The sequence below is a fragment of the Psammomys obesus genome, unplaced genomic scaffold (genome assembly GCF_907164565.1).
Source record: "Psammomys obesus unplaced genomic scaffold, mPsaObe1.curated_primary_1811, whole genome shotgun sequence".
NCBI classification, from domain to species: Eukaryota; Metazoa; Chordata; class Mammalia; order Rodentia; family Muridae; genus Psammomys; species Psammomys obesus.
This window is the reverse complement of record NW_026585894.1, coordinates 11,959,381-11,972,751: the sequence shown is the minus strand read 5'-3', so window position 1 is coordinate 11,972,751 and position 13,371 is coordinate 11,959,381. Positions and strand designations below refer to the sequence as shown.

Sequence of the window (13,371 nt, the reverse complement as noted above, 5' to 3'; positions counted from 1 at the left end):
CAATACTTGAAGTTGTTTTTGTAGTTACGTAGTTTTAGCTCACAAGTGTTCTCACTTATAAAGGTCTAGGGAGGTAACAAAGCTCTCGAAGTTCTTTGTGCATATATAAGCCTGAAGTTCTAAATACAACAATAAGAACACAAACAAAAAATGTTTATATAAAGTGTTAATGGAACTATAAAAATATTAAACTTAAGTGATACTATAAAAATTGTGATGGCTTTTGTTTAGCGCATGGCTCTAACCCTAACCCCCAAAACAGAACCCTTTTCTCCAAGGTAGGTATTTACTTAGAAGCTAAAAGATAATTATGCAACAGCTGTCTACAAGTACAAAAATTCCACAAAATGAGGTAAGTATCTAAGGAGTGTTAGGAGACAATACTGTCTCATTAACCATTCTGAGAAAAAGAAGACCTCAGGTCATGTTTAGTCTCCATTACCTTGCAATTAGATTCACCATCAAGACTGGCTGTAGTGACATAACAGGTTCCATCAGTTGTGCAGGATGACAGAAGAATAAGATCACAGGGAAAGGTTTCATCTGCTTGTACTTCTACTACATCACCAACCTAAAATAATAGAACAAATGTGTTAAATTCTAAACAAAGCATTTAGCATTCTGCATATTAAAGCAAAAAACTTTTTTAACAGACATCTACATATCTGGGGCTTTGAGAGCATCTTGGCATCCTAGACAATATGCAAAGAGATGAAACTATTACTGAACAGTCAGAATCATCTTTAAGGTGATAAGAATTAAGGATACCTTCAGAATTATCAAAACTGTTGTACGATAAACATTCTTCAAACCATGTGTTCTGTGTTCTCTGATATTCCTGGCACTGATATATAATCAGATAGTTACTATTGCCATTTCAAGAATAAAGCAAGAAAATCTATAGGTTTCAAGTTAGGTGCTTTATGACCAAAAACCTACATGTTTTCACTTTGAACCATATATATTTCAGCATATTTTATCTGCAGTTATGATTGTTAAGATCTTTCTTTAGTGTTTAGAAAACCTCGGCTAACTGAGTAAAGCATTAGTTTTTCCAATAATTTGTGTGTGTGTGGGGGGGCTTTTCTGTAGATCACCTTTCCAGGAATTCATCCATCAGAAGAATCAGTTAATATAGCAATAACAATCTCTTATCAGCAAGTACCCTGAACCCAAGAAGAGAAAAAACTTGAGAGATTACATCTTAAACAATTCAGTGATGGAGAAAACAAAGTATAATAAAGTGAAGACTTTCAAACCTGAGTTCATATCCCAGCTTTGTTACTAAATGATATGACCTTAGGTAAATGTCATAAATCTAACTAACGATGATTATAATGACTGCTGATGACTGATGTTTGCGATAATGATACAAGTATAACATTAAGTAATGTGTCTGGCACATATTAACTATATTATGGATGTCAATTATACTTAATAATTCAATATAACTACTTCATTTACAGATTGTTAATATAAGAATATATTTCTTGAGAAGGATATAAGAAGTCCTTCAGATAACACTTCCTAAAAATTTTCATGGCACACCACACAGAAAATGACCCTGCTTAAAATTAACAACATAAAAGCAAACCTTTAAAACAACCCACAAAATCTACAAGACTATTACCACTAATCAAAAATAAACTACAATCTACAAAGCACTATTTTTTAATTTTTAATTTTAATTTTTATTAATTACACTTTATTCACTTTGTATCTTTCCATAAACTCCTCCTTCCTCCCCTCCCAATCCCACCTTCTCCCTCTTCTCCACACATGCCCCTCCCCAAGTCCACTGATAGGGGAGGTCTTCCTCTCCTTCCTTCTGTTCCTAGTCTATCAGATCTCATCGGAGTGGCTGCATTGTTTTCCTCTGTGGCCTGGTAAGGCTGCTCCTCCAACAGGAGTTCCACAAGGAGAGCAACAGAACCAAAAAATCTGAGCACAGGGGTCTTTCCTGAAACTGATACTCCAACCAAGTACCATGCATGGAGATTACCTAGAACCCCTGCACAGATGTAGCCCATGGCAGTTCAGTGCCCAAGTGGGTTCCATAGTCATGGGAACAGGGACTGCCTCTGACATGAACTGATTGGCCTACTCTTTGATCAAAACACTATTTTTAAAGTTCACCAGAGGGCTGAATATACAAGAGAAGTAAAGAGAAAGAGCTGATAACGACATCAGACAAGTACATTAAGAGAAGTCAAAGCCCATCCCATAGATCTAGATATGCTTATTGTGAATGCTCAACTAATACACAAAATTCTTTTATTTTATAGTATGATTTAGGAGATTAATATGGGAATTTTAGACCTATTCAAATGAAAAATGCTTTCTTTGTTAATATAAATAAGTATATAAGAGTACCAGCATTAGGCATTTAATTATTTTACTTCTTAGATGTATTCTTCCTGAGGTACATACATACTTATGATAAAACCATAGCTATAGTTAAATATACAGACGAAATATCACAATGGGACAGGCTTGGCAGGCTAAAGAATTTAGGCTTCACCCTGAAGCCAAAGGAGAAGGCAATTGTAAGGAAAGAGAATGAATCAACTCATTTTATTTACCATTTAAAAGCATTTTAAATATGTACAAGTGTTTTGATTACATGTATGTAAGCATACTGCATGCATGCCTGCTGATTGCAAAAACCAGAAAAGGATGCCAGAACCTTTGAAGTAGAGTTAAAGATAGCTGTGAGGAGCCACGTAGGTACTAAGAACCAAACCAAGGTCCTCTGCAACAGCAGCAATTAACCTCTGAGCCTTCTCTCCAGTCCCTCTATAAATTTAAAATGGAGCTGGCCAGTCCTGATGAGAACTGATAGGCTAGAGTCAGATAGAAAAGGAGGACAACCTCCCCTATCAGTGGAATAGGGGCGGGCATAGGAGGAGAAGAGGGAGGGAGGGTGGGACTGGAAGGAGATGAGGGAGGGAATACAGCTAATATACAAAGTGAACAATAAATATAAAAATAAATAAATAAATAAATAAATAAATAAATAAATAAATAAATAAATAAGTAAGTAAGTAAGTAAGTAGAGCTGGCAAGATGGTTCACCAGGTTAAGGTATTTACAACCAGGCTAGATGACCTCAGTTCAACTCCCAGAACCCATGTGGTAGAAGAGAACTGACATCTACAAGTTTTCCTTTGATCTTCATACATGGACACTATTACATGCATGTGTACCACATACACATACACACAAACTAGTAACACATATAAATTAAAAATAAAAATAAAACAGATCTCCTGTCCTGTCTCTCCTCCATGGGTCTTATTATCCTTTGCCTTGTACATTTAGCACTCAGACTTAGATAGATAGATAGATAGATAGATAGATAGATAGATAGATATCTCATATAAGAATAAGAGATTATTTGTTGTTCCTACACTGAGAACTACAAAAAGGCATGTGTACAATGCCCTCAACCAGAATAGGGCATTAAACCCCCTGAGACTGGAGTTATAGGTGATTGTGAGCCACCATGTTAATGCTAGGAATCAAACCTGGGTCCTCTGGAAGAGCAGCCAGTGCTCTTAACTACTAAGTCATCTCTCTAACGCTAGATGATCTATTTTATAACACCACGGGAACACAGAGGAAAAATGACTATCATAAAAGTGTGTAGAGAAATTTTAATTCAGAATATGTCTGATCTGGCAAGAGATCACATCCACAGACCTTCTAGGTTTGTGTGATCTGGTTGGAATGTAGACTTCCTAGGTGGTGGTGAAACAGCCTTTAATTCCAGGAGAGAAAGGCAAGCACAACTCTCAATTCAAGGACAGCCTAGTATAGAGCAAGTTTCAGGTAAAGAAATTTTAGGTACAGGCATGTTGGTACACACCTTTAATCCCAAACAATGAAGGTAAAGTTAAGTTTGTAGAAGGAAGCACCCATGTTTGAAAGTGATGTCTAATTCAACAGCAGACAAAGTGATAAATCAGAGAAAGATTTAATAGAGTAGACTATGCCCAACTCCCAGGAGAAGAAAAGAAAGAGAAGCTACTTAAAGGAACAGCACAGAGAATGAAGGAGGAGAGGAGGCAGTTTTACAGAGAAAAGTTGGAGAGAAAAAGCTAGACACAGATGAAGATAGAACAAGCCAGAGAATGAAAAGGGGCCAGAATACTAGAATATATTACCAAAGTTAGAATGAGGCCAAGCAGAATAATTCAGTCAGAAACTGAGAGAAATCAGCTTGAATCACTAAACTTGGAGAGGAGTTTGGACCAGAACAGCTAAGTTGAAGAAGTAGAAGAAAGAAACTGCAACCTGCTGTATGAGATAGGAAACCCATTAATATCAAAGACCTGTCTCCTGGAAGAGACTAAACTGAAAGACTAGAAAACTACTATACTACAGCTCACGTGCATGGGGCTTAGCTAGTACTGAGATTGATACAGAAGAACAAATAAATTACTCTGTTTCTACTTGTAGTTTCATGTTGACTAACAAATAAAAATAACAGCATATTTCTATGAGAGAGAAGCAGGGAACAGAAAGAAGCATCTACTATTAGTCAGACATCTGGAATATGTTAAAGAAAGATGGTGGAAAAGTTCTATTAGGAAAAACATGCCAGCTCCCCAGGCCCAGCACAAAGCTCAGGATAACTGCAATCAATCTTTCAAAACATTTTAAAGTCCAGTAGTGCATTAAAAATAATAATTACAACGAAAGAAACAAAGGTACACCAACTCCTGACTATAATGACCCAAATACCTAAACATTAAAGGTCTGACAGAAGCAGAGACAGGCCCTTTTCAGAAAACATACACTACTAATCTCCATATAAATGAATTGAAAACTTACATCCACATAAAAACCTATACTTGAATGTTTATAGCAACTTTATTTACAGTTGACAAAAATCGGAAGCAGCAAAATATATTCTCTCTAGGAGGTAGACAATCAAGTAAATTGGTATATTCAGAGAAATTAATATTACTATCAAGCCATGAAAAGACATGGAGGAAACTTAAATGTATACTAACATAAAGAAGTCAATTTTTTTTGAAAAAATTGCTATATATGGTATGCTTTCAACAATATAATATTCTGGAAAATGTAAGAAACATGTAGTAGTAAAAGGACCAGTAATCATAGAGATTAAGGGAGAATGAAGAATAATGAAGCAGAAGACAGAGAACTAAGGACAGTGAAATTATCCTGCTTAATGTTACAATGTTAAATATATGTCATATATTTGTCAAATCTCATAGAACACCCAGCACTAAGAGTAAACACTAATGTGAACTAAACTTTATGTGCCAAGGGAGGCGTACTGATGTTCTTCATAGAAAAAGGTGCTCGTGTGGTAGCGCACTGGCTATATAGTTAGACTTTCTGTTAAATTTTGCTGTTAATACAAAACTTTTCAGAACAGCAAAATTTACTGCTTTAAAAACATCTATTAACAACTGAAAATGTTTTATGTGGTCAAATCTAAATGCCATTTGGCAGGGATCATATTTGGTAGAAGTAAACAATGATTAATTTGAATAAAAAATGAACACCACATTCCTCTGAAACTATGAAGAGTACACCCTCTGTGCAAAAACAGTTTTGTAGTTCATTAAAAAATTATGGTAAGACAAAAAAAAATTACGGTAAGATTAGTAATTCTCAACCCCAGCAAAAGAATTGAAAACTGATATCCAAACAAAAACTTGTCCTTGTATGTTCATAGCCACAATATCTATAGCACCCCAACAGAAATATTAGTTAGTATAAAGAAAAGGTAGTATATAAATAAAATATATCATCCAGTGATCAAAAGGATTCACTTATTGATACATGCTACAACACAAATAGATTTTTCAAATGTCCTAAAAGACATCAAACATGATATTCATCCAATGTATTATTTCATTATTTAAAATATTATAACTGCAAATTCATTGAGAAAGAAAGGTTCGTGTTGACAGGGTTGAAGAAATAATGTATGGGAGTATGGAGTTTCCTTTTCTCATGATGTAAAAGTGATGGTGGTTATATAACATTATGAATATAAATAAATGATACTGATTTTTATACATTTTTTTTTCCTTTTTGAGGGCAGTTGAGACAGAATTTCTCTGTGAAGCCTTGGCTGTCCTAGAACTCCCTATGTAGATATGGCTGACCTCAAACTTACAGAGATCCGGCTGCCTCTGCCTCCAGAGTGCTGGGATTAAAGGCAGGTACCACCACCTCCCTGATTTGTTGACTCAAGTGTTTGTTTTTACCATGTAAGACTGATTGTAGTTATCCTGAGTGGAGGCCAGTGAAATGAGTGGAGGCCAGTGAAATGACTTGATTCTGAGTCACAGATCTCATGTCAGAAGGGAAAGAATTGACTCCAGAAAGTTGTCCTTTGAACTATACATATGCCATGATACACACACACACACACACACACACACACACACACACACACACCAGTAAGAATAGTATTAAAAAAGAGTAATCTAGTAAAATAGTACCTTGATTTTTTCACTTTCTTTTCTCACTCGTTTTCCATTTTCAATAATATAAACAGTGCTTTTGTTAACTTCATTATCAGCTCTGTGTCTAAGCCAATCTTCATATCCCTGTAATGATAAGAATAATTATATTTTAACTTTATACTCTTAATTTCAACATAGAATACCACAAATACAATGATGCATATATTATTAGAGAACTTGAGGTAGATTTTAAATATAATCCTTAGGCAAATAGCTTTATTGTATTGTAAAGTTCCTTTATTCTTCAGATATATATTAAAGATAACACAGGCATTAGAGCCTTAACACTCTTCATTATGAAAAACTATGATTTATTCCTGTAGTACTCCAACGAATGCTTGTCCTTAATATATATCTGAAGAAATAAAAAAAACCTAATGACTACTTCCACTTTGTTGAAAAGATTTATTTATTCTTATTTTATGTGTTTTGGTATTTTGCCTTCATGTATACCTGTGCACCATAAGTGTGCAGTGCCTGGGGAGGCAAGAAAAAGGTGTCAGAGCTCCTGAAACTAAAGTTTCAGATGGTTTTTGAGCCACCACGTGTGTGCTGGGAATAGAACCTGGGTCCTCTGAAAGAGCAGTTGGAGCTCTTAAATACCGAGTCATCTCTACAGCACATCTTTCTTTTAATTGAAAAAAAAAAAAGTGTTCTGACTTTTTATTTTCTGATAAACCTAGTCACTTAGAAATGTAATTCTTCTCATGCAGAAAGTAGGAAAATTTGAAAGTGTTTTGCCAGGACTATATATATTATAGAGATAATAATTAAAAATCTACACTGACTTGATTAAGGAAAACAGACAGTAATATTTGTTTTTAAAATTAAACCACAATCATAGAGATACTTAAAGGCTCATTTTCCTTTGAGTTTTTCGTGAGGAATATATTTAAACTAAATGAGATAAGGAAACAGGATGTTCATTTGAACGTGGCCTCTTCTATATCCAGTCCTTTTTCTCCCTTATTGTAATAATCTGTTCCTTTTTAAATGTATCTGTTTGAAAAAAAATCTATTGATTGCTTTTTTAACCTCTTTCCTTTTTCTCCTCAATCCTATTCTGTCCCTCTATGAAAATACTAGGCTGTCATTTTATAGCATACATTCTTTGATGTTGATGAAGAAAAGGACATAACTAGTACTAGAAGTAGAATGAATCCTTTGAAAACTATGCATACTATTCTTGGAACTAAAAAATTATTATAATAAGAAAAGTATTCTTAACAGCCAAAGGGAAAGAACATTCCAAATCTTTATTTAGCAATAAAATACATGATAAAATATTTATACAATTCCTGGTAGGCAAGAAAGAAGATCAAGTAACCCCAGAAGGAAAGGTAACCTTGTTCCTTCAATTTATAAGTTTCCTTAAGGTACTTTCAGAAAGGATGTTGGTTGATTGGTAATACTTAAAATGTGTATGCAAATAAGCAGATGCTGTGGTTTGTCCCTATACAATTAACCCGCCCTGTACATACGGTTTTCTGTTTAATTTTTCAATTTTATTTGGACAATTTTAAAGATACTAGAACATAAAATGCTCCAAATACTTCAAAGACAATGACATCATAATTTGGTGGCTGTATACCAGCTCTGACAAAAAAAGAGATTAAGTTTCCCCCTATGTACTACCCATCTTAACAGTATTAGTGGTAAGTTCAAGAATTTGTTTTTAAACTTTTTATAGATTCTCTATGAAATTCGTATCTTGCAAATCAGTCCCAATCATTTCCCTGTCCCCTCATATCCACTCTTTGTGGTTGCAACTTCCCCTCTAAAATAAAAACACGTACACAATAAAGAAACAAAGCATAGGAAATATCTCGTCGTCGTGGAAGCTATAGTAAGTCACAGTGGGTCCCACAGTATATCCCTCTGTCTACTCATCTTTACTTGCAAATGTTCATTGCAATGAGTCATTGGTCTGGTTTGAGATCTCTGGCTTCTATAACAACATCAATATTGGACCCACTTTGGAACTCCTCCTGATTATTCTGTTGTTGCCTTGTGTGGTGGAGATCCTGTAGCTTTGGATCAGGAGGACTAGCCCTTTCACGTATGCCAACTGTTTTCAGACTATATAGATCTTGGGGTGGGCCAGCTCAGTGCCCATACCAGCTTTCTCTAAATCCCCAAGCAAGTCTAGCTTCCTTCCAGGCAAAATCCCCATCATACTTGCAATTTTGACCTTTCCTTGCCTGGCTCCAGGTCTCTTCTCACAATGTTTCTTGGACCTCTCCTTGTAGCTCAATCCCTCTCTCTTCTTCCTTCCTTTGCTAGACCCAGATGTCCCACCCTATTCTCTCTAGAGCCCAGTATCAGCTGGTGAGTGTTTTACTGGCAAAGTGGAGAACAACACAAACTTGAGGCAGGAGATATTTAGAATAAATATAACACAACCATGTCCTGGATTGCAACCAGATAGAGGGATAGTGAAATCAGCATTTGAATAGTACAAATGTAAACTATACACAGTATATAATAACATTTTGCCAGCAGATGAGTGGCAGGACCCATGTTCTCTCCCTGGGGCCAGCTCAATTAAAATGGTTTGTTTGTTTGTTTGCTGCATGTATGCCTGTGTGAAAGTGCAAGGTCCTCTGAAACTAGAATTACAAACAGCTGTGAGCTGCTATGTAAGAGGATGAGAAGTGAACCCTGGTCCTCTGGAAGAGAAGCCAGTACTCTTAACAGCTGAGCCATCTCTCCAGCCCAAGTATTTGTGTTCTTAAGTTCTGTACTATAGGCAACAATAACTAAAATTCATTGGAATGAGAAATTTTAAGACATATCACATTAGAATAATTAATGAACAGTAAAAATCCATTTCCTTAATGAGCTGAATTTTCTACTTGTCCTTTCTATTATCTTTATTCCACATATTAACAAATATTGAGGAGGAAAAGAGTAAATAAATAAAAGATGTTGCTACCAGTTTAGTTTAATAGGTTTTCAATGGGAACCAAATATAAACTAAGTCCATCAAAGTTATTGTCCACAGTATATAAATAAAAAAAAGAGCATTTACAAGAAAATTCAAACTAGCTTGTATTAATTGACAGCTATAGTTTAAGTAAAAAGTTTACCTGCTTGATTGCTGTAACAGTTATAACGAAGAAAAGTGGAAGTCCACTGGTAACTGGGCTGGTTGGTGTGTCTACTGTGACCTAGGTAAAAAATTAAATTGAAATAAAATTAGCTATTAACTCACATGTAGCATTTAAATGTTGCACATGTTCTGGACAAAATACCTTCCCCTAGTGAGATGAATATTAATTTTAATTACAACAAAACAATCTATACAACAGTTACTTTAAGAAAATTTAGCAATAGTTTTCATCCCAGCTTAGATGATCCGCTTTACAACAATATACACATTGTTTAACCACCTAGTGGCTGAGAAGCATTCTGCCAGCCCTTGTACTGTCACTGTCCATCCTCTAGAGATCTTGCTAAACAAGATGGAAAAAAGCCCTAGCTTTCACATAGCTGAAGCTTACAAGGAAAATAAGACACTACACCAGTGTACAGATGCTAAGATCTATGGGGTAGTTAGGAGTTGACTAGCTCAAAGGAAGCTTCCCAGGTACAATGGGCAATATACACAAAGTCTCTCTTCTAGAAGGAAATAAAGAAAACCAGTACCCAGAAAGTGTGGTGTGAAATAGCGCTGGAGAGGCAGGCATGAGTCAAACTGTGCAGAGAAAGCTGTTGGATGTGGGAAACTTTGAAGATTTTACACAGGAAAGGTAACATGAAAATTTATTCTCAATGCTTTGTGAAAGACATACTGGAAGAGAGTAAGAATGGAGGCCAGAAATCTACTTGGGAGGCTATTGCTCTAATCCAAGTGAAAGATGATGGCTTGGATCAGGGTAGAATAAGAGATGTGGAAAGAAGTACTGAAGATATTCAGGAAGAAAAAAATGGCAGATTGGGTAAGAAATGAATTATGAGTATTGATGGCAGATGTCTTGCAAGTGATTAACATGCCTAGGTGACCGTTGTTTTCACCAAAATAAGAAATATGAAAAGAGAACTAGATTGGGGCACAAGGGGAGGGGGAGGAGAACTGCGGCTATAATCTGTTTTTACATCTCATTATCATCTCCAACCTCTAGGCAGGCCTATCCCTGAAAGAAAGAAATACATACATAAGGCACACGCCTTTATGCAACCTTGTCTCTATCCCTGAGATGCTCTTGTGGCACTCTCTGCTACATAAACCTCTTCTAACCCTTCAAATCAGCTCAGCTATTATATACTTTTGAAGTCCTTTCAAGCTCTTCTTGAGTTAATTTTTTTTGTAACATTCACTGCATAGTCATATTAGTTTGCTGAATCTTTAGTGGCTTTTACTACATTAAATTAAGTGAATACATGACTCTTCACAACTTTAATATAAATTCCTTAAGGGCAGAGAAAAGCATTATTTTGATCATATTTTCTTTGGGGATCTACTGTACAACAATAGGCAGTCAGCATATATTTGTTTAAATGAACTTAATTAAATACATGATTCAATAAACTGAATGACTCATGCAAACAAAATTCATGGTGTATTTTATGTTTCTAATACATCTGGCCATTGGCATAAGAGTGCCTTTTTAAACATTTTATCATTCACCTCTCACATTGACTCTTTCCTGTATTCTGTGCCAAACTGGTTTTAAGGAGCAGGCCTAAATTGAATTATAGTACCATTTAGCCAAAGCTTCAAGAGTATACAAACAAAAGCATTCAACATCAACAAAGCAATTGAGCAATATCATAGGCATTTTTCTGCTTCATTTAAAAAGATGAGGGATAGTATTAAAATAGTGAGTAAATGAAAAATTAAAGATGCAAGATGATTTAAAATGGCTAAAATTTAAAATACAAAACAGAAGAAGCACTGAGAAAGATTGATTTACTACACTTACAAACTTCAAGGAAGTAAGTGAATAAAGAACAGAGAATGGAGTAATGAGAAAGAAAAGTAATTAAGTGTTCAAATAAACTAAAATGTGCTTAACAAACTAAACTGTTAGTTTAAATTATTTTAAATTTTGATATACACCAAATCATTAAATTAGACAATATACATATATGTAAGACAAATATATAAAAGCCATGAAAAATTAAAGTAACAATAAAAATTTCAATAAGTTTTCTAATATAACTTTAGAAAGCTATTACATCATATAATTCTTGAAGTGCAATTATATTTCTACTTAAAAATAATAATCAAGTATAGTTTAAATCACGGGACAACTTAAGACTATACATTATTTGAACAACCAAATTTCTCCATGTTGAAGGAGCAGTTCACAGAATTCTTACCTGTACAAGGAAAATGATGAGAAAATAAAAATTTGCGATTCTTCTAAACTGTTCAAACAAATTCTTTGGGAGGAAATTCCAAAGTGTATACTATAAAAGAGATAGAACCAAAAGCATTACTAAAATAAAAATGTGAAAAATCATAATATCATAAAGTGGTATTCAGTATATCTAACAATTGAAAACACACACTACACATTACATCAGCATATATTTAGAGGCATAGAAAACAATTTTTTAGGGAACAAGGGAGGGGACTACAGCTGGGATACAAAGTGAATAGACTGTAATTAATAATAAATGAATAAATTTTAAAAAAGAAAACAATTTTTCCAGAAATGAAGCTTCATTGAGAATTTCATTGAACTACATTAATTTTTCCAACCCAACCTAAAACAGATTCCTTGCTATATGCTCTTATATCACACCACATACTTTGATAGCATTCATTACTATAAAAAACATTAAATATTTGCCTTTTTCTGAATACACTATAAAGTTTTTGTTTACCATTAAAGAGTTCCAATCATTTTATCTCCTCCACTTTGTAAAACCTTTCTGCAAATATTTTAATCTCTCAGTCTGACTTGGTAAAACTTTTGTTTGCAGAGTTGTAACCCCTTTATTTAAATGAGCTATTTAGCAAAGATTGTGAGGTTAGACCCCAACCAATGGAAAAAGACACAGTTGCCCAGTGTATTAGAAGAAAATTTGCAGTCCTGGTGTCCTTGCTCTTCTACTTTTGTGAGTAGCTTATCTTTCTGACAAAAGTTTTACTTTGTTAAGACATTTTAATTGGTCTCTCTTTTTTTTTAAGACTCTGAACTTATGTTTAACAATTACCATAACTTGTAAATATTTCTATGCTTTAAATAAGTGTTCTTCCTCAATAGAAAATTATTTCTATGGAGGTAAGTTATTTAATTGTCTTCCTTAATATTCTTTCTAATAATGCCTGGTAGTATCAATAAAAATTACTTAGATGAATGAATGAGCATATTAGCTCCTTTGCTTTGAGCTGATCACTGGAGTTCAGATCATCCTCAGATCACTGTCTGTACCAGCCAAGCTTATCTTCATGTCTTACCTGTCTTCATATCTTACCTGAAAATATGCACAGAGATAAAAGGCATAACACAATCTTAGTGCATATACAGCATGTAATTTCTTATTAATGCCTTAAGCTCAAGGACTTGGGCCATTTAAACATTAACAGTAGTAGGACATATCACAATATAGAATAGTTGAAACCACAATGAAAAAATCTCTTTAAATCAAAAGGTTAAATTTATAATTGGAAAGTCCCTATTCTAATCATTTACATTTCATGAGAATATATCTACTCATATAGCGACTGGAAAGCCAAAGTGTTAGAGCATAAAAATTAATGCTATAGCTTTAAAACTTTTAAAATTAATTTTAAAAAACTTTTATGTACTCATTTTGTGGGTAGGAGGGGGTGAATGTGCTATAGTGTGCATGTGATAATCAGATGATAATTTTGTGGCATCATTTTTCTCCTTTCAAACCTTTA

At 34.4% G+C, this 13,371-nt stretch overlaps 1 protein-coding gene across 3 annotated transcripts in view; it reads right to left on the bottom strand.

The window, feature by feature from the left end:
• Atp11c (ATPase phospholipid transporting 11C) overlaps positions 1–13,371 on the bottom strand; it is a 230,789-nt gene that overhangs the window by 105,627 nt on the left and 111,791 nt on the right. For all 3 annotated transcript variants that reach the window (XM_055599591.1, XM_055599589.1, XM_055599592.1), the window contains 4 exons: positions 11,838–11,927; positions 9,602–9,682; positions 6,489–6,596; positions 443–571 (listed from right to left, as the gene is read on the bottom strand). In XM_055599591.1, the coding sequence (XP_055455566.1) occupies positions 443–571; positions 6,489–6,596; positions 9,602–9,682; positions 11,838–11,927 (408 nt within the window). The remainder of the gene's footprint in view (positions 1–442; positions 572–6,488; positions 6,597–9,601; positions 9,683–11,837; positions 11,928–13,371) is intronic.